At 48.4% G+C, this 21,134-nt stretch overlaps 1 protein-coding gene across 3 annotated transcripts; it reads right to left on the bottom strand.

The window, feature by feature from the left end:
* Nucleotides 1-214: 214 nt before the first annotated feature.
* Nucleotides 215-20,665, bottom strand: AMFR (autocrine motility factor receptor). 3 transcript variants are annotated; one of them, XM_052685290.1, is made up of 14 exons: nt 20,459-20,665; nt 20,094-20,186; nt 18,793-18,957; nt 17,045-17,197; nt 13,976-14,016; nt 13,130-13,262; nt 12,472-12,605; nt 10,708-10,818; nt 8,652-8,842; nt 8,058-8,161; nt 6,263-6,397; nt 5,142-5,225; nt 3,046-3,230; nt 215-1,757 (listed from the first exon to the last, which is right to left on the bottom strand). In XM_052685290.1, exons 1-14 carry the CDS (start codon nt 20,648-20,650, stop codon nt 1,610-1,612), a joined length of 1,869 nt encoding a protein of 622 aa, XP_052541250.1. In that variant the 5' UTR covers nt 20,651-20,665; the 3' UTR covers nt 215-1,609. The 3 variants fall into 3 exon arrangements, with proteins under 3 accessions (XP_052541250.1, XP_052541252.1, XP_052541253.1); XM_052685292.1 differs by lacking the exon at nt 5,142-5,225; XM_052685293.1 differs by lacking the exons at nt 5,142-5,225; nt 6,263-6,397.
* Between the last annotated feature and the right edge of the window lie 469 nt (nt 20,666-21,134).

The following is a 21,134-nucleotide window of genomic DNA, read 5'->3' as shown; positions in this document are numbered from 1 at the left end:
CAAACCATTCTATGATTCTGATTTTGCACTCTCGCAGCCAAACTCTGCATTCTCCACACACCCAACAGCTCTCATTCCTACCCATCAGGCTCTCAGCCCCAAACCCACTTTATCTTCAGCCCCCCCCCCCCCAGGCATTATTTCTCTTCCATCTCCACGTTCACACCGTGCTTGGATTCCCATCACAGAGGAGCACACAGGAATTTGCAAACACTTTCCAACACTGATCAAGATTTTATTTCCTTTTTTTTTTTTTTTTAAACAATAAAACCAAACAGCTGTGCTCTGAGCAAAACCAATCATCTAAAACAAAAAATTCCTGGCAGTTTACTAACAGCATCGCAAGGTAAGGCTTCCCAAAGTTTCACTGCAATAAATTACTTTCACCTAAACATCAACGCAACGCCTTTCATTAAATTCACCTTTAAACATCCCTAAAAACCAACAGTAAAAAAAGATACCAACGATTCTAGATAATACTGGGCTCCTTCTAAAGGGCAGTGGTACAAGAAGTCACTCATCAGGAATTTAACAGTTAAGTTGCAGCTGTGTAAAATCCCACTATGCAAGCTAGCATTGCTGGTTCTGGGTGTGCATGGGGTCAGAAATTCTATAGAAAAATCCCAGGTGAGCAGATGGGGCTGCAAGGTGCCTAAGGGCCGTCTGCCCCCATGCTTCTGTCTCATGGTGGAGCTGTGGGGTTAAAAACGAAATTAAAAGCGTGATACCAGAGCTATCTCCAGCCTCCAGCCTTGAAGTCCGTGTTGCTCTGCAGTCCAAAACAGGTGGGCTCCTCAATGGGATTCCATCAGCTTTTGGTAACACTCAATTCTGGGGGCTGCAGCCTTCCCTGTGCTCTTCCCCACTCCACTCCTCTCCACTTCTCACTTCTTGCTGGCTCTAAAAGGAAAACAGCACAGCTCTGGGGAGCGAGCAGAACTACAGGCCTGCCAGTGCCAAGAGCCCAGCGATGGTGAACAAAGTGCTGTGTGCTGGAATCACTGCACAATTAACAGTGCCATTTTTTCCTATGTCATGTTACCAGACGGCTTCCATCTGCCTGTAAACGGACTTTCCAGCAGTACCACAGCAGCACTGCAGCCAGCTGACACAGCTCCTGCCTTTGCTCTGGAGGTGAGCTGAGAGCAGCTGCTCACCTAACGCAGGGTTTGCTGCCAATCCCTGCGCTTCCTTCCCCTCTTGCAGCCACTCTCCCTGGCCTCAGGATGACCATGGCAGCGCCCTCCGACCGGCACCCAGGGCTGCTCAACTCAAACTCATCTCCCCCAGCTTCTGCTGTGCAGTCAGGCTAACGCCTCTCGTGCAAGCCACAGAAATCACATCAGTGGTTTACAAATTGCCTTCGTCTGTGGAGGGGATCAACGTCACATAGAAAATATTACAAAAAAGGTTAATTTGTCAGCTGTCCAAACATGATTAGACCACATGCTTTATACAGCAGAGCGGCAGCCAGCTCACTCGGCTGCACAGCTGGCTGAACTCTGAAGTGACACTTTCCTGCTGGTATAGAAAGCGCAGGGTTTTTTTTGTATTTCATTTCTTTTATTCAACATTGCTCACGAGGAGGAGGAAGGAGAAGCAGTGAGCGCTATGAGTTCTGTTGCATCTGCAGTCTCCGCTCGGCGGCGGCTGCCAGCGTCCTGCGGCGCAGTGTGACCGGGTCAGCAGAGGCTCCCTCACTCACTGAGGGCTTCTCCGTGCTCAGCTCTTCATCTGAGGTTTTGTTCAAGTAACGCCTGCAAGAGGAGAAAAGACGATGAGTGAGAGCAGACCGACCTCAGTTTGCTTCCAGAAAACAGCTTTCAGGAAACAAAGGTGGGAGCTGAAGCACACCAAAAGGCGGGAAATACTTTGCATGGCACACTGATGATGCACTCGGACACTGAGGCCTGTGCTGAGTCACTGACTGGGTCCCACCGCTGCACCACAGTGCGTCAGCGCAGGCAGCACCTGCAGCTCCCTCACTGAGGACAGGGAAGGCACTGGCAGGTGGGCACTGGGGCTGCAAAGTCTGCATCGTGCAACAGTGCAAGGAAGCAGCTCCCAGAGGTAACAGCCTGTTACATTTCTGTGCTCAGAGACAAAACAGCAGTTGGCAATTCCACAGCTCTTCAACGCAGGAAAGGAACGAGAAAACCAGAAAGTCAAAAATGCTTGTCTCATTTTTCAAACAAAGCAAATGATTCCAGGAGCCTATTTACAAACACCCAGAAGGCACCATATCTCCCAGTGGTTCATATGAAGGCACTTCAGTGTATTTTTGTTGGCCCCTTCAGCAGTCTCCCTGAGACAAAAATGGGTAACGCTGGTTACAAACGCTAATTGAACTTGATGATCTTTAAGGTCTTTTCCAACCTGAGCAATTCTATAATTCTATCTAAATCTCCAAAGTGCTTTTCCTGTTTTTTTTTTTTAAAACCATCAACTAGATTCTAGTGAAGTTCTCCAACGTGACTGTAACTCATGTAAAGTAAGATTCTACGTGCAATTCTGGTTAAGCTGGAAGAAACAGCTGACCACGTTCACTTTGGCAGCGCTGCCTTGTTAATCAGAAGCTCTTCTGGTCTGTCAGCCCCACACAGCTCAATACCTGCTCTTGCTCTGTATCTGGAAAGCAGTGCCTGACAGTGAACTCAGCTGCAGTAGCACACAGCACAGGCTGACACTCAGGCAGGGAGATTAGCTAGAAGTGTACTAGGAAACTCAGCACAACCAGCGTTTCCTCACTTCCTAGAAGCTCAAACTAAAGCTCACTGAAGCTGGAGAAATCACCCTACGATTGAAGAGCTTTGGATCATCCAATCATCCACATGGGAAGCAGGCTGCAACACAAGACGCTGTTTCAGAACTGGGTTCATCAGAGGCATTGGCCTTAAGGAGCACCTGAGCGTGCTGCAGCAATGTATTCATCCTTCTTAACACTCTTTGCACCACCCCAGTCTTTCATTGGTCATAATCCATGTGACAGCCATTCTGGGAGATTAAAACCAAGTGGCCAGGCTGAAGCTTTAGGAAGGAACATACTTTCGAGCTTGCTGCAACAAGTCCTCCTTCCGCTGCACCAACATGCGCTGCCTCTCATCAGCTGACTTGGAAAAGCGACTTCCCCTGGCTTCAAAATCTTCTGCTTCACTGGGTTCTGCCTCCACTTCGCTCAGTTCTCCCATTTCTTCCAGTCTTGAGTTGAGTTCAAGTGGCACTCTTTTGGTCTAAGAGAAAAAGAGGGAGGAAATTAGGAAAAGAGGGTTTTATTTCAATTAAAATAGAAGTCTCAAGACTGTGCAAAACTTGCCAACAGGGCTTCTTTGCATCAAACTAACAAGCTGACACTTTCTGAGGCACTGAAAAAAGCTGGGCTTTTACCTGCTGCACCCCATCTCCTGGCCTGCTTTGAAAACCCCAGCTGAAATACAGAACAAAGCTCATCCAAACCACGTTCAAAGAGCCTGCATTCTGTAATGCTGCACCTTGCACACCGCGCGTGGAAGGGATCTCAGAGACATAGACGTTAATTACTCATAATTAATGCTCTCTGAAAACAGGGCTCTTGACATAGCTAGATTCTGGAGAGCTGACTTGATCAGCAGTGTAACAGTAAAGAAGGAATGGCAGATGTATTCACGAAGAGGATGTGCAGCACACCATGCACCGTGCATTGGTACTGCCAACAGCACATCCCCAAACTGCCCTCATCTTGTGCCAGCACAGAACCCCCAAAGCCACCAGCAGAATCTGGGGGAAAGGTATCACTATCTCCATCTTAAGTTCTTTGAATTCTGGATGGAATTAAGGCACAGCACGACACAGAGGAAAGCCCAGCTCAGTCATGACAAAAGGTGCTTCTCTTTGCGCATGCAAGCTCCCCTGACGTGTCCAAATGCCACCAAGGAGAACTCGGATGCATCTGCCACGATGTTGGACACCTACCAAAGACCCTAAGTGGGCATGAAAGATTGAGTGCTTGTAAAACCTACTCTAAATCTAAAGCACAAAGCAACAAGACCCGCCTCAATCCCTCTCAGTGGCTGCCATAAGGTGTGAAGTTGCATCTATCCATTATTTGGAAACGCAGGTCTCACCCGCAGGCAATGACAAGGGCTTCTGATATCCCTTCCCTTCTGCATTTAGAAAGCTTCTTACAACATTACGTGCAATTTGCTGCAGTAGCCTGTCTGCTGCTAGACCTTTCCAAACAGACAAGAGTACGACTGACCACAGCAATATGTTCTCCTGGCAAGAAGAAAGAGAACATCTACAATACACCAAGTGCTTGGTTAAACACTGAGAACAAAATTGAAGAGACAGAAAATAGACAGGAGTTTCTTAGAGAATGCCCCTAAGCTCCCAAGTCTCTCAGCAACAGAAGCACCAACAGAAGGGAGCTAAGCAGGTTTGTCTCCCAGGTTTGTCTCTGTGGCTGTGTAACAGAGGTGTTCAACTTGTCCCACACCAGCTGAACCGAATACTGAATGCACAGAGCTGCTGGTTTGGCCTGGCATCCACAGAAAACCACTCATCTGCTGCCCTGCCAGAGATCAAGCACAAAGACCTCCCAGCACAGCTCTTCTGTGGCAGGGTCAGCAGCAGCAGAGCAGTGTCTCTGTGCCAAGGACATCTGCACTATGTTTGGACTGTGGTGTATGTAAAATTCCTGCATGCAGGAGAGCAGCAACAGGAGTCCCCACAGTGCCACAGAACGGCAGGGGCTGGAAGGGACCTCTAGGGCTCACCGAGTCCTATCCCCTGCTGAAGCAGCTCCCTGCAGCACGCCACACAGGTGGGCATCCAGCGGGGTCCTGAGTATCTCCAAAGTATCTCCACCACGTCCCTGAGCGGGCTGTTCCAGGGCTCTGTCACCCCACAGCGAAGAAGTTCTTCCACATATTTTGAGGAACTTCCTCTGCTCCAGTTTTTGGTCGCTGCCCCTATCACCACACACCACTGAAGAGTCTGGCCTCATCCACATGCCTCCCGTGTTTTACACATTTATAAGCATTGACAAGATCCTCTCTCTGTCTTCTCTAGGCTAAACCAACCCAGGTGTGTGGGCCTTTCCTCACACAGGAGATGCTCCAGGCCTTCACCATCTTTGTGGCCCTCTGCTGGATATACCACATTACCTGGGTGACTGTCCCAGCATCCTCCTGCTCAGCGCCGTGCCGCTCCACAGAACTGTTAGCAGCAGGTCTAACAGCCTCTGCACGCTGGAACACAAACATCACGGGTTTAATGCAGCCTGCGAAACAACCAAACCAAAGCAAGCCCTCTGAACTCTGCCCTCTGCAGCATCGTGCATTGTGCTCCATTCAGGAACAGATCTGCTGGCAGTGCACAGAAAGCACTGTGCTGAAAGAGAATTCTCTCTGCTCCCCTGCACGCAGGCTGGAACTGCACTCCAGATAACAGCACTATCCGATGTGCATGCAGCCAGAATTCAGGATCCTTATTAGCAGAACCGTTGTCCCCAGACTGCTTTACTGAGATGTGCTATCACTAATTAAGAACAAGGCATGCTCTTGCCATCTACTTTCTTTGTGGAAAATTTTCCTAAATGGTACGATTCAATCATTTGTCAGCAGAGAAATGAACTGGAAATGTTCTAAAGCTTCTGCACACAAGCAACGGAGAAGAGCTGCTTTCACTGAACAAATATTTGTCTCCAGCTAGGACATTGTTAATACACATTTTTGATATGTGACTGAATATACTGCATTTACGGAGTTCCAGACAAAGGAAAAACTAACCCCAAGGTGTTTTTTCACAAGCATTTGGCACTCTGTCATGCATTTGAGACTGCACAGGAAAGCAGTCGATGCATCCTGCAGCCCAATCGCACCAGCAGGGACAGCCTACAGCCCACTGGTGACAGTCTTCAGCTTTCACATGAAGGAAGTGTCCTGCATTAAACACGGACAACGCTAAAGCACAGCTGAGAGCCATCCTAACACATCAAGGGGCCCTTCCAAGAGCTACGGCAAGGAACGGATGCTTATACCTCAACCATACACAACAGCGAGATGTTCAGATTAAGTCAGACATTGCAACATGAAGGTACAACTCACTGCCAGACAGCCAAAACTGGTCTGCACCTTCCAACTGCAACATCTTCAGGTAAAATCTGAAGAGTAACACTGCACTGAGCTAAGCTGGGTTCACCGTGCCCATACCTGATGCCACCCACCCCTACAAGCTCAGTGCGTATGTAAGACAGACATCTTAGGTGCACAGCCTGATGACTTACCTGTGTGGGGAAAGGCACCTGGATGCGCCCTTCCAAGATGTTGTCGGTGGTTATCTCTACAGAACGGGTCAGCTGCAGGTCCTGCAGAACTACGTGGTAGGGAACCTGAGGGAACATCTCCTGAATCTGGTGGGCCTGGGGAAAGCAAGGTTTGCACGGGCAGTATTGGGATATAGAAAACTAGCTGGTAAGTGTCTGACTGGAAACAGGAAAGAAAAGGAACAGCTCCAAGTTTAGGTTATAATAACTCACGTGCAGGAAGAAAAAAAAACGAAGGGAACAAAAACCCATTCTGGCAGTGATTTACAGGGCAATACTTCGACTCCGCTGAAGCCAACAGCAAAACTACAACTGCTATGGAGGCACCACATGGTCCTGAAAATGTACATTCCTACTGCCAGAGGCACGTAGATAAAGGCTTCAGAAGATTCCCAACCCTTACTTTGTGACAGCACCTTTAATAAAGAGCTATACAGAATTCAGGCATGACTGAAAGTTAGCTGAACATTAAAAAAGCCATCTAAATAAAATTGTTTTTCTCTGTCCCAGATGCATTCCAAGACGGTAAGGACATCTGGAAGAGGTTTTCATCACATACTCCCTCCTGCCGCTCTGCTTACAGAACAGCTTTCATACAGTCTGAAAGCTCTGAAAGTTACAGGGGAAAAAAACTGAGCATAACAAATAAAACTGAGTACAAGGAGTTTGAAAAGCTAAGCAAAAAACTGCACCAGCTGACAGCGTGTTGAAACACAACCAACTGCAGCAAACTGCACTCTCTGCTGTACCTATCTGTGAGCAAAGCAACTGATGCAGCATTTCAGCCTCTGGTCTTGTGAAATACTTCCCTAGGGTTTTATTCAGTAACATGAAGAACTTTGCTTCATGTCTATTAAAAATGTGTAACACTTCAGTGGTTTGCTAACTTTGCCTTTCCATTAAAGCAGATATTTCAATATAAGTTGATACTCTGAATAATGCAGCATTAAATCATTACTCATCCTTAATAAAAGCCCATTTATGTCATTCTGTCCCGGAAAAAAACCTAAGCTGACTTTAGGTGCAGGGTCCCTGCATATTTCACTTAAGATCTGCCAACGCCTTCCCACACCCTGACTCCAAGCCCCCAAATAATTGTGTCCTTATCCTATCGAGGCTTAAGCAATCATGAAGGCTTGGAGAGGTCTCGCACTGGGAAAGCTCTGTCACCCTCACATGATGCCTCACTGAGCACTTACTGACTTACAGCACACAACAGCCTGAACAACTCAAAGGAAATGCCACTTCTCAAACCAAAGAAATTCCATAATGTCACCTCCTTCCCTTCTTGTACTACAGTAGAGAGCTTATTCATGGTCAAACCTGGGACTTCATCCTCAGCACCAATCACTGTCAGGAATCAGTAAGTCAGTTGTGCTACAGTGAGCTGCTGAACCAACCAACAACTGAATTTTCTGATGACTGCTACAAGCTGTGGGTGAAGCCGAGTACTAAAGGAAAGCTAAAGTCACATCACGCAGGCTAAGAAAAGGTCTACCCATATACACCTACATCCCACAGAAAGTACATGCAATTTTTCTCCATCACTTGTTTACCCTTTGTGTTCGCACATCCCAAACAACCTACAGCCCTAGCTTCACTGAAATGAAGCTTCTCACTCAGAAGACAACCTCCATGTGGCACCCAAGCACTGCTCTGACCTCCTTCCCCTTCTGTTCTCTACCCACATGCAAACCCCCTTCTCCCCACAGCACAAACAGGAAGGCTGAGGTCCAAAGCAGCCAAGCAGCCTTACCATAGCGTTGAGCTGGGAGTTGCTGGCTTGTGTGATACCAAGGATATTGGTAGTATGCATCACTTCTACTGAAAAACTGGGCAGCCAGCTGGCAATTCGAGAGCCTAAGGATAAGAAATCACAAGGGAAGTCAGGCATGCGTGCAAGAGATTCTCAGCATACTTCCACATTATTCTCAGATACTTCTACGTGTATTTGATGTGTGTAACCATGTTTCCACGGGGTACAAACAGGGAGTTCTCACTGCAGCCCTCCCTAGGGATGGAGATGGCTGGAGCAAATCAGTGACTGCTCCTAGCAGATGCTGTCAGAGGCTTAACAAGCTGAGGGCTAGAGGAGGATCATGAAAACAAGACTCTCTTTTCCCATTAGATGGAAAATTAAAATAATCCAGAACCAGATTCAGTTCTGGAAAACAAATAACTCCAGAAGTTTACTAAAAACAGGGCTATTTCTAACCAAGCTGAAACTGGTCCCAGAGTGGGTCGGGTCCAACTGGCCTGCACCACAGAAACAAAGAATGCTCTCCTATAGGAGGCTGCTCCCTCTGCTTTTTTGGTCAGCAGCATCAGATGTCAGATCTGCTCAACTCACCATCAAAGTGGAAGAAGTGATTGTGCTGGTTCAAGCGCGGTCTGCCTTCTGCTACTGCCACGGGGACCAGGTTCTCATCCAGATTCTCCCTCTGGTGATCCTCCCTCACATGATGGCTGTCAGTGATATTAAGAGACATTCTGCACGTCGGGCAAGATGTGTCTTGTTCCAGCCAGGACCGCAGGCAAGAGCTAAAAGGAGCACAGCAACAGTACGGTGAGTTTGCAGCAATTTTCCAAGGCATCATTATCACAAGTACCTCAAGTAGCTGCAGCATATTCTGCTCAGAGCATTAACAAGTGCACACAGACTGCTCAGAGATCATTTGCAAGGTAGGTCTGATGATGACTGGCTGTGTTCCTTTTCTTTCCAGCTGAAAATACTCAAGTGGTGCAGGTTTTATAAACAAGCTTGCAGATTTAGCCCAAACACAACCAGTGCAAGCATGATGCCTGTCTAGCTGAAAACAAGCAAGTTCAGCCTGGAAAGAGGGAACAAAGTGCCTTTTCTCTCACCATCTCAAGCTGAAAAAGGGCAAATAGCAACTGGGCAAATATTTAAAAGACAAGGATAAACGTTCACAGCAGTTCTGGCAGAGTGATGTGGATAGGAGCCTTCATAGTTCTGAAGTATTTCTGAAAAAAGTCACGAAAACCATCACACTGAGTACAACTCTGGAACTGTATCAATACATTAACACAAACCAGCATCTGCCACTGCAACGATCCCCTAATTCTGAACATTTGCTGTCTTGCAGAAAGAGAGAGGTGTTTGAAATGCAGGTTTGAGAGCTCAGAGCTGAGCTGTGGGTTAACCTATTTCTGACATACAAGCCGAAGTCATCCAGTACAATAACGTTCCCTCCCTAGGAGCACCAGTGAGGTAAAGGGAATTGAGCTTCAGAGAAAAAAATTATAAAAGGGTCATTTCAGATACAGAGAAGATAAATTTCTGATGAGGAGACCCTGCGCTTCTCAAGTGCTCAGGAGGAGATTAAATATTCATTGATTCATCAGCACTGGAAGAGGAGTTTTTGCTACTGTGGCAAATTATCTCATTAGAGACTTCTTGGAACACAGATAAATATTTATGGCAAGGCTGTCACAAATGACAACAAATTAGCACACGGATTCTAACCTCTGCTCTGACAGTTACCAGAAAAGTAAAAAGCTGTTTGCAGAAAAGAACCTGCTCAGATGACAGCATGGGGAGAATTCAAGAGCCCGTGCACATTAACCAAATGACACTTCAGAAATTCCCACCTTCAGCCCCATACCTCCTTTTATCTTAAAGAAAAAATGTACAGATGCAAAGAAAAAATCTACACAAGATCTAAGGAAAGGTGCATCTAAGGAGCACTCTACCTCCACGAGCACCTACTGTGACTCACTGCCAACTGAGTGCAAGAAACAGTGCAGAGAATGACCCTCTTGTGAAGAGCTTCCCTGCCCAACTAGCAATGCCAGTGACCTCCCCAGCTGGCTGTTTAACCTCTTCCATGCACAGCCATGAGGGACTCAGAGCCCAGCAAAACCATCTGATTGGACGAGACCTCCACAAATGTCCTGGAACATTCATCACCATGTAAAGATGTGCCATACAAAGAATATTGGCTATTTTTCTCCTTGAAGTTGGTATCTGAAGAGAACACAAGGGTCTAACTCCAATTTTTCTTCATTTCCCAAAAACCAACATGTGCTCATGGAAGAAACAAAGACTGAGATGGAGGGGAAAAAAAGAAAGCCTGTTTTACCAAGCATTTCCACAGCAAGGCAGGGTACAGACTCGCAGCTGAGATACCATAACTCAGTACTACCTGCTCAGCAGCTGACAACACACATACTCTTAGTTCAGAGGAAAGAAGGCAGCAAATGAAACAACTCCAACATGGAAGCAATGGAAGCGAACGCTACTTTTGCTCTGTAATTAGAAGCAGACCAAGAGGGCCCAGGCAGTAAGCAACCACAGCTCAGCTGACAGCTGGTTACTTGCTGCCCTAAGCGTCACACTTGCCCACATCACCCCCCTCCCCAGGCCCTGCAGCCCAACAAGGTACTTGTGGAAGAGGTGGCCGCACGGGAGCTTCCTCGCGGACTGCATGGAGTCCCAGCAGATGGCACAGTCGTCGTTATTGACTGCCAGCTCCTCAGGTGTCGCAACCGCAAACCTATGAAAGGAAGAGACAGAAGTAATGATTATCCCAACTCAGCACAGCCTTCTGCCTTGAGAATCCTGTGCTGAGGAAACCTTACCCTCCACATTCATTTTTCCCTGGGGGAGGCGTGCAGGGATGTTTGTTATCTTTTCCATAACTAGAACTCACACTGTAAAGGAAAACTCGTACACGTCCCTCCCATGCTTTCTTACAGAGTTTGTTTTGGCACATCTTGCATACACCCTAAGCTCAAATAGCTCTGACTTTTTGTTCCAAGGAGTATGATCATTAGGTCGAGAACCTCAAGTTATAACCTGTATAGATTTGCCTTATGTCATTTTTCTAAATGAGCTTTAATAGCTGTACCCATTAAAACGTCTTCCTGGGATCCAAAGTACTTATGGTTTGACAAATTTTGCCCTCAGATTTCACCAACCTCCACTTGTCTTTGAATTATTACATATTTAAACTACAGTGCCATGCAAGTATCTACTGCACAGCACTCAAAGACAAACAGTACAGAGATGAGTGGCACAACAACAGCTTGCAGTACTGCTACTGTGCAGCAAACCTGAAAACCAACTACACAAACACACGAAGCTAGCTTGCATGCTGGCAGATTCACCAAGAAGCCAGAACACAGTTTTTCCAAAACAATCAGGATGATGACAATGCATTAAGTCACTCAGACAAGATGCCCAAAATATCTGCAACTCAAAACGGCTTTGAGAGCAATGTAAGGGGTTCAGCAGCTGCATTACTGAAAAGAAATAACGCACCGTGGATGAACTTGGCTGTGCAGCTCTAAACCTGCTACGACAGCACTACCTGACCTTTTGCAAAGAAAACACTGGGAATCTCCAGGGAAGACTGTTCTCTCTACCTAGAGCACAGCAGCAGGCATCAGAGCTGGTCAAATCCACTGGAGTCTAAAATGAAAATGGTACAGCAACGCACAGAAAAACTCCCCGTTGCTCCTCATTTGACTGAGGACACAGCTGAGCTATGACAACACTGGATCAGAGATGGAGCAGCACCTGGCACACTTAGTCTTTAGCAGGCCTCTCCACTTCTCTACATTGTCTTGGTACGGGGGGGTGGCCTAAAGTAATCCTGAATGGCCCTCGGCTCTGCTCCAGGTACACAGCTGGCTTGAAGGTGGCCACGTTTAATGAACTGATTTTTTTTTAATTAATATTTTGATTAAATTTCAGGCAGTAACTGAACGACACGGCCTGAGGAAATTAGAAGCATTAATTTCCATCAGAACCAAAGCCAATACATGAAGCAGGCTGAGCTGAGCAGACCTTACGCCACCCCTACCGCCTAGGGCAGCACATGAGGGCAAACAGAAGAAACTCTGGACTGGAGAGTTCACTTGTGACCAGCATTACTTGTACAAAAGCAGGATGTCTGGTAAAAGTCAGCCCTACGTATCTGTTAAACTGAGACACAGTCCCTCATCACAAATACAATGGAAGCAAAGCGTTTGCAAAAACACACCCTCCAGAACAGGAAGATTTCAGAGCAGGATTTGGCAGACAGTATCTCTCCAGCTCACAACATGCCGCTGTGCATCAAAGGAACGTAAGAGAACCCCCATTTCTTGTCTGGGCTCCTCTCCCCATGGCACAACGTGCACCCCAGAGCAAGCAGGCAGCTCACCGGGCCTCCATGTTTCCAACCACACGCAGGTAGTTCTTGTGCCGCCGAATCCTCCGCTGCACCTCATGGAACAGGTAGCGCAGCTGCATGAAGATCACCAGGCTTGCCATCGACAGCCAGATATTGCCAAACAGCTTTGGGGAAAGAAAACAGCAACGGCGATCAGAAGTGGGAAGCAGGAGGCAGCCACAAGCAGCTTCATCCGTTCTTAAAAGAGCAAGAACCCAGGAAATCAGTTCTTCTGCTAAGAACACTCAAACTAACCATGCTTGTTCACAGGAACTGCTGCTCTTCACCCTCCCAAACACAACCTGAGCAGCACAGCATTCACAACCAGGAGAAATGGTGTTCGAGCCCTGTTTGTCTGAATGCCCCCTGCTGCCAGTAAAAATAATTCTGTCTGATTGCTCAATAATAAAGCCAATTAAACAGGTAATTACACAGTAGTTAATACTCCATAACGAAGTTATTTATGAAGATTGCAATTACACAGGAGGAAAGAATGCCAGAAGCCCCATGCTACACTTTTCTCTTCTTTTACTGAACTCCTCTACAACAGTTGGCGCATGAAATAAGCAAAACAAAAATACATATTTGAAATACCCAGCGCCCACTGCTTTAAGGCAAGGTACTCAGCATTATCTGCAGCACTCCATACCAGCATATGGATGTGATGCATCAAGTCCAGCGAAAGCAAGGTCAGCTCCATGACAAAATCCGTGTAGTACACGTATGTGCCTTTACCTTCCCACGTCCCTTCATGGTTGAGATCCCAGAGATGAATTACATATCTGCAAGAGCACAGACACTAACGTTACCTGCTGGTTTTCATTAGCTAAAATCTCTAAGCTATTTATCTTCTGGATTTGGACTCTTTGCCCCTTCTAGGCCCAGTGCTCTCTTTGTTTTCTCTAATTTTACTGGTTTCAAACAGCAACATCTGACAAAGGCAAAAAGCAGCCAGTGCTTGGCCCACACTGGCACTACAGACCCCAGCAGAAGATACAATGGTGTTCACTAAACTGCGTGCCACTTTTGACATGATAGCACTGCATGCTGCAGACCCACATTGCTCAGCCTCTGAGGTGTGTCTCAGGTGAGGCATTACAACTTAATGACAGACACAGAATGCTGGCAGTGACGTGGACAAAGAGCTCCTGCTCTTTATGTCATACCCTCTATACGCCCTGCAGATGCATGAGCATGCTACTTCTTTAGAGCAAAAGTTAGAGAGATTAGGATCTTAAAAGAAACACCGCACGATGGTATCAAGGAGCATAAATCAATCCCCAAACAGCAGTGCCAATCCATTTTAATCCAGGTCTTAAGCACTGCTCTATTAGCAGCCTCTGAAGTGATCCATGCACTGCAGAACTTCTGTTTCCAAAGCAGGAGGGGCCCATCTCCAAATACACCTTCGCAATGCAGCAAGGCGACTGCATACGGTTCTTACATCCACACCATGTGCACAAACTTCTTGAGTAACCACCACAGGAGTACTCACCGCAAAATCACATGAGCAGTTCTGACTGTCACCAGCAGGGACTGCAAAAGAGGAAACAAGATGTTAGCAGTGTTCCAGCCTGGTTAGCTGTACTGAGTGCTGAAGCACACGGTGTGTTCAGAGCAGCCTGAAGTCCTGTGAAACAGCTGTGTGCACAACATACCTGTGACAAGCTCTCTAGGTTAAGTACACAGAACATAAATGGGTACAGAAAATGCAGGAAAACAGCAGTCTGAAGACAAACCACCAGAAAAGTGTGTTTCTGGATGACCTAAGCACTTGGCCACAGAGGAACCATGCCCCATCACCCCACTCAGCTGTGGGGCCCTTTGTTGTGCCACACCATGGAGCAGAGGGACAGGATGAACCCCAGCCTGCCCACAGCCCCCCGGCAGCTAGCAGATGCCAGGAGATGCCACAGCACAGGGGATTCACAAGGAGTGACAACACACCATGCATGCAGAGCTGCCTGCTGGCACGCCTTCAGCGCAGGCACTCAACATGGCAACGGAATTAAAAACCTCACAAACACTAACATGCCACTGTAGCAGTAAAAGTGGTTTTGAGTGTTTTTCCGTTTGTGAAAAGCATTCTGCCCAAAGAATAAGGCACACAAATGAAACAGCACAGAAACAGCTCCAAACGCAGCAGCAGCTGACCCTTCACTGTGTGCTGTGCTCAGCACAGTCTCCAAACAGAATTCAGCACTCAGGCTGCTCTACGGGGCTGTCAGGCCCCCCTGTGCCTTCCCCTATGCCAAATGTGGGTAAGAGAAAGAGACTCCACTCTGTTCTCAGGGTTTTGGCTACAGAGGAGCCTTGAGCAGGCCACAGAGGAAAAGTAAACACGTCCCACTGCTCACCACACAAGCAGTGAAACGGAACGACCGCCCGAGCTGTGAGTGGATGCAGCACGGAGCGCAGAGTGATGTCAGAACTAGGACACGTGGCAGGAAGTCTCCAGCAAGGAAGATGTTTGTCAGCAGCAAATGCGAAGATTTTTACAGCTTTGAAGAGGTTAAAACCTAAGTCAGCATCTGGAATCTGTCATTCCAATACTTTCCTCCAATCCACCATTCTGCTGCCAAGACATTTTGGTGCTGGCTAGCAAGGCAACAGCACAGAAAGCGCAGCGCTGCACCAGCAGAGACCCAGCTTGGAGGCCTGAGGAGCTGCCAGTGATTGGCACACAGAGGAAACTGCTCCACACTGCACACTGCTCCCTGGAGGACGCAGCACAGGGAAGGCAGCCGCCTGCTCTGCTCCCTCACGCTGACACACACTGCTGTGAGGCACTGCACAGTGGGCGCTTGCAGTCAGGGGAGAGATGAATTGCTTAGTGCAGATTAATGTAATTAGATACACTCAAACAGAATACATTGGCAGGGCCCCTCCTGAAGCCAGAGAACACATTTCAGCCTTCAAGATTTAATGCTCTTTTACTGAGAGCTCAGGGACCACCAGGTGTCACTGCCAGCACCTGGAAGAAACCTGAATGTTTTAATCCACTGCCACGAGTGTTGGGTATTGAAGTCAAAGGAACTCCTCAGTCATCCACACAGGGTGTACTGAAAAGGTGCAGGAAGGGACAGGGTTAGACTGTTCTGTGTGGAAAGGATTAAACAGATAAGAATTCTTTTCTTTGGAAGGAGTAGGAGAAGGGTCCATAAAATAAAGGTGATGTGAAGAAGAGTAAACAGGGAATGGTTCTTTGCTACTTTTCATCACCAATGTATCAGGCAACAGCAGAAGGGAATAGGGATGGCATCAGACAGATGAGTCCCAACAACTGGGACTGTACACAACACAGAGTGAAACATGGAACTCATTGCACTTGGACGCTGCACAGGACAAAGTATAACTAAGGTCAATGAACAACCAAACAACCTCCCAGAGTCCACCCACAGCCACCAAACCCAGCCTGCCACACAGCCCTCGGTGATCTGAGAAGCAGGAGAGGGCAGAAGACCCTTTCCTATACATCCTCCACAGCACAGAGGGCAGCATGGACCTGTGGCTCGGCTGAGGATCATGCACCTACACTTTCCTCTGTCAACAAGCAGAAGAACAGCTGGAGTGAACACAACAGCACCAAGCGCCACGCAGGCAGCTCTTGGAAACCAAAATTCTCCCTTGATAAAGCTCCCCCATGCTGGGATGGGGCAGATACACCATTGTGCTGAGCCAAGATAAGAGATGCAGTGTTAAAAGAGCCCCCTATTAGAGACAGCAATAAATCTTCAAGAACTGCAAATCCAGCCCTGCAGCGTGGTCTCCTATTTAAGAGAAAACACACTGATGTGTCCAGTAACTGAGCACCATATCATCCTGCTATCAGCTGACCGTTTTTGCTAATTCCAAGTATGGATCCCAGGGAGTGGAGAAGAAAAACAGATCTTAGCTGTTATAAGAACCAAGGATGCACCAGCGTGACTTAGTTGCAGTGACACTGGTTACCACCCCTTCACTTGTCACTTCCTTAGGCAGAGTGCAACGACCATAACATCACAAGCACATTGATTTCACCCCACAAACACATGGACGTGTACTTCACAAACTGCCTGATGTTTACAGAGGTGCACAAACAAAAATTGCTCATCTCATCTGAGATGCAACTATTCAAACAAATCCCACGGGCACGCCTTAGGGAAAGGATGTTAGCTGTGATCCTTTTAGGGAGAAATGAAATAGAAAACAGCCTCAAGGGAAAGGGCTGCATGCACACTGTGTGTACATTTTGTCCCTCTCCCTAACTGCCATTTCAACTAAGCCCTCTTGCAATGCTCATGAAACACAACCATTATTTTTTCATGCACTGCATCTGATTTCAGCGTCATCTCTCAGATTTATCTTATTTCCTTCTTCAGACAAAGAGTATTTGTGGGCTTAAACTTTGAACAGAGAAAGAATGCACTCCTGGCAACTGTCCTAACACTGGAGAGAGGCTCGTACAGAGCTGCTTCTTTGGGGAAATAAAAGGCAAATCCACCACGAGCCAAGAAATGTCACACAGCCCCAGCTGAGGATTGAAAAGCAGAGCAGAAACAACACCATATGAAAGCAGTCTCACCTCTGCTGCCATGAAAGCCAAGGTGTGCATCCCATGGGTGTAGCCAATAACACCACATACGACTGCCAGCCCGCAGCAGGACAGCAGCATGGCCACAAGCAGGGTCAGCACTCTGACGTGGCTGCTCATGGGTGTTGTCGGAGAGAAGGACAGCTGCAGCACAAACACATAAGTACATAACAGGTTTGAATTAGCACTTCATCCTCCCTGCCATGTTCACTTCCCCAGACAATTTTTCCTTGCTTTGTTTTCCCAATCAGTTTTATGACCTCAACCAGGCAGCATAGCAATAAGCACTGTGGAATAAAGCTAAGGGGACATACCACCACAAGGCATCACTCATCTCCCTCTCATTTCCATTCACAGGGCTTTTTAAAGTCAGAAGGGATCATTTTGATTATTTGAGGTCACTTGTGTGATAAAACCAAGAGTGCTTTCCCACCCAATAGTTTCTGTATCAAATCCACAGCATTTGCTGAGGATGAACTCAACAACACTGGAAGAATGAGACACCACCCTCCAAAAACTCAGCTGCAGCTAGAGATTGCTGGGCAGAGCCTACTGCAAATGGTCTCATTCGATATCATATATAACATATTCATCATCCAAGCTACCTTGACAGTAGGTTACATCTAGATCAAGTCAAAAGTTACTGAAGGGTGGTCCATGACCTTATTTTCAGGGCAGGAAGAACAGGATAAGGAAAAGAGCTGTCCAGAGCTTCACCCCACTCTGACTAAAGCTGACTCCCACGTTTTGTTCTAAAACCAATTCCTTCTTCCTTGTTTACATTCGGTTCAGCTTCTCATCCAGCTGAGCCTACAAGGCAGATCACACCAGTATCACTTGTCCAAACAAAAAACTATGATACATGCTTTGAAGGCAGAAGGGATATAAGAAGGATTTCTCCACACATGCACTTTGTTCTCTTGCAGTCCCAAGCACTGAACAAGCCCAGTACTACCCAATGTCTGCCTGCTTCATTCCTGTCTCAGTTTCCCTAGCCCCGGTCCATTTCGCTTCAAATTTGGTGCTCGGTTCCTTGTGAATTGACAGGCCTTACAGGATATCAATAACAAAATAAAGACACTACAAAACTACCAGGAGGAAATCTATGGATTTGGTTTAGCTCAAACTCTTTTATTCCAGGACAGAGGAGCTGAGGAAAACACACATGCATTACAGGTGCTTGAAGAACAAGACTGACTGTTCAAATTCCTGTTCCATACTCCTTGCCTAGTTTTCAGTTTCTGGGTCTCACAACCAAATTAATTGCTGGTATTAACAGAAATCGCATGCAGTTTATGAAGAAAGTTGTGTTGCGTATCATAAAGGCTTCGGGACTCTGTGTAGATGTAAGAGAGCTTGAAACACGAGCACAGAATTGACACAAAGAGGTTTTACGGATCAGCCCCAAAGGGCACCTTTCCAAGGGGAGCTGTGCTCTCCAGATTTCTCCACTAAGAGCTATGAAGACAGGACAGAGAGTTAAGCAACAGTAATTACAGGGCATATGTAAGGAGCAATTCATTGCAGAAAATAAATATCCTCGGCTCTGTTTATCAGATGAGAAAACTGAAGGAGTAAGATCGACATGGCATTCCAAAGCAGTCATTTGAAGCTAATGGAAGGAAGGTGCATGCCTTCCCACCTCAGGTGGGGAAAAGGCCTAAGTGTTTTGTTTGCAACCTATCCTCAGTGTCTCTAAATTTGTAATCCCCAAAAGAGAGCCCTTAATCAAAACTTACGTATTCAAAGCGATCCTTGCAGAGCTGGACCATGAGATGAAGAAACACAAGCCCAGAGAACCAGAGGCACCACATGACCACTTCTTCCACTGTCTGAACATTGAGCACACCGAAAATGAAGATGAACTTGTAGAAGATGAAATTCCAGAACTTATCCTTGAGATGCTGAAAATAAAGACACTCGGTTACTGTGGAGAGAGCACTGACAATCCACACGTTTTGTTAAAGTACACAATGAAACCACCAGAAAGAGAGTTAAGACATGCCCAGCATTCCTTCCCAGTGCTGACAGTGTTGGTTCACCAGTAACAACAACCAGCCTTTCCCTAAGCATACTCCCACTATCCAAAAACGAATGAATCCAGTCACTGCCTTTCACTTCTGCTTTTAAGAGAGAAGAGAACCTGGGAATTATCACTGGTTAAAATTCCATACCCTCACTGTCAACATGTATGATCAAAAAAAAGCCTGAGCGAGTGGCCTGTTCGTTATATACTTCACTCAGAGGCTCTAAGGGAGTGAATCACAGATACAACAGGTTTTGAGGGACCCGTGGCTACTCACAAAGCCTCACGTGCCACAGCTCCGCGTGCCAGAAATGATCACAGTCTGACTTTTCCTAGAGAACTATGCTTACATGCTTATTTTTAAAACATCTACTGTTCCAACCACTGCTGCTGCTTTTATCTTTTGCAGGATCCTGCTGTTACAAAGTCTGGGCTGTAATGGTCCTCCAGTTGCATTCTGACAAACCTCCTCCCCCAGGACAAGTGCAGTAATGAGCAGTGTGAGCCTTCAGACCTGGCCACATGCATGCCTGACCACTCTTAAGCCATCCCCTCCATGTCTGAGGCTGGAGAGCACCAGTACTTGTGCAGCAGTCAGGGCACAGAGCAAGGCATGAGAGTCAGCAGCGGCGGCACTTCCCTAACTGTGAAACGCAGTGGAGAAATGCTGCCACACACAAGCGGAACAGAGAAGAAACACAAATGTTACAAACACCCTGAACTGAGGCAGGCTTGTAAGCAATCTGGCAGCGTGAACGAAGGGTTTTCAAGCTGACCACGGGCTCATAAAATACCATTAAACAAAGAAAAGTTCCCTCCAGAAACAAACTGGAAGCCGGTAACTGCAGATACAGCGGCTAAAGGTGAAGGGTTTCCTGGGGACTGGGGACACGGTGCTACCAGACAGCTCAGCGCACGGAACGCAAAGAAGCAGGGCTGACATCTGCTTTAAAGCTGATTTACGCCGCGCGCTCGGCAGAGCACGGTGAGCCGCAGCGGGCCGCGCCGCCTTACCTGCCTCTCGCTGACGCGCAGCGGGCCGAACACCACGCGCTGGATCAGCTTAGCGACCAGCATCAGGACACAGCAGGCCGTGTTCACCAGCACCTGCACAGAAACCAAGCGGTCAGCCACGGATCTCCCGCCCCGCTCCGGGAGGGAGGGAAGGCAGCGATCCGGGCGGAGGTCCGGGCAGAGCCCGCCCTCGTGCGCCGCGCGGCTCCGCCGTAACGTCAGCCTGCCCTCGGGCCGACGGCTCGCCTCGCTTCTTTCTAGAAACCCGGCGCGGCGGAACGCCCGGCGAACGAAGCCGCCGGCCCGGAGCGGCGCGACGACAGCGGCCACAGCCCGCAGCGGGCCCCGCCCGCGGCCCGGCTCACCCAGACGCAGAGGCCGTCGGACAGCAGGTAGTAGGCGACGTCCAGGGCCCGCGGCCCGCCCGCATGCTGCTCGCCGGCCGCGACGAGGGCGCGCCGGGCGCCGAGGACGGCGGCCAGCAGGGCCAAGCCGCTGAGAGCCGCGTACGTGCGCAGGCTGGGCCAGGGGAAGCGCTCCAGGAACAGCAACGGCATCGCGGAGCCCCGCGGCCCCAGCCGCCTCTCGGCCCCGCTTCCTGCGGCCTCGCGTCCGCCCGCCGGCACCGCCCCGCCGCACCGCCCCTCCGCACCGCCCCGCGTGGGGCCGGGCCGCGCTGAGTCACCGGGCGGGACTCCGGCAGCGCGGCACGAGGTGGCTCGGAGCGGAGCGCGGCACTGCGGCACCGCGCGGGTTGTGCGGCTCCGCTCCCGGGCAACGGCGAGAGAACGGCGCGCTGCTCTCGGCGCCAGCCTGGCCGTCACGGACCGCGCCTCCTCCGAGAGCGAGCTGCCGGCACAGCTGCCACATGCAGGGCCGTCAACCTCCACATTTCATAGCAGCCCAGGCTGCCCGGGGCCCCATCCAACTGGCCTTGAACACCTCCAGGGATGGACGAGGCATCACAGCCTCTGGGCAGCTGTTCCAGCACCTCACCACTCTCGTAGTACAGAACTTCCCCTGACATTCAACTTCAAACCA

Source organism: Tympanuchus pallidicinctus, unplaced genomic scaffold (assembly GCF_026119805.1).
Source record: "Tympanuchus pallidicinctus isolate F22 unplaced genomic scaffold, pur_lepc_1.0 scaffold22, whole genome shotgun sequence".
NCBI lineage: Eukaryota > Metazoa > Chordata > Aves > Galliformes > Phasianidae > Tympanuchus > Tympanuchus pallidicinctus.
The sequence above is the reverse complement of the archived record's forward strand: the minus strand, read 5'-3'. Positions and strand labels throughout refer to the sequence as shown.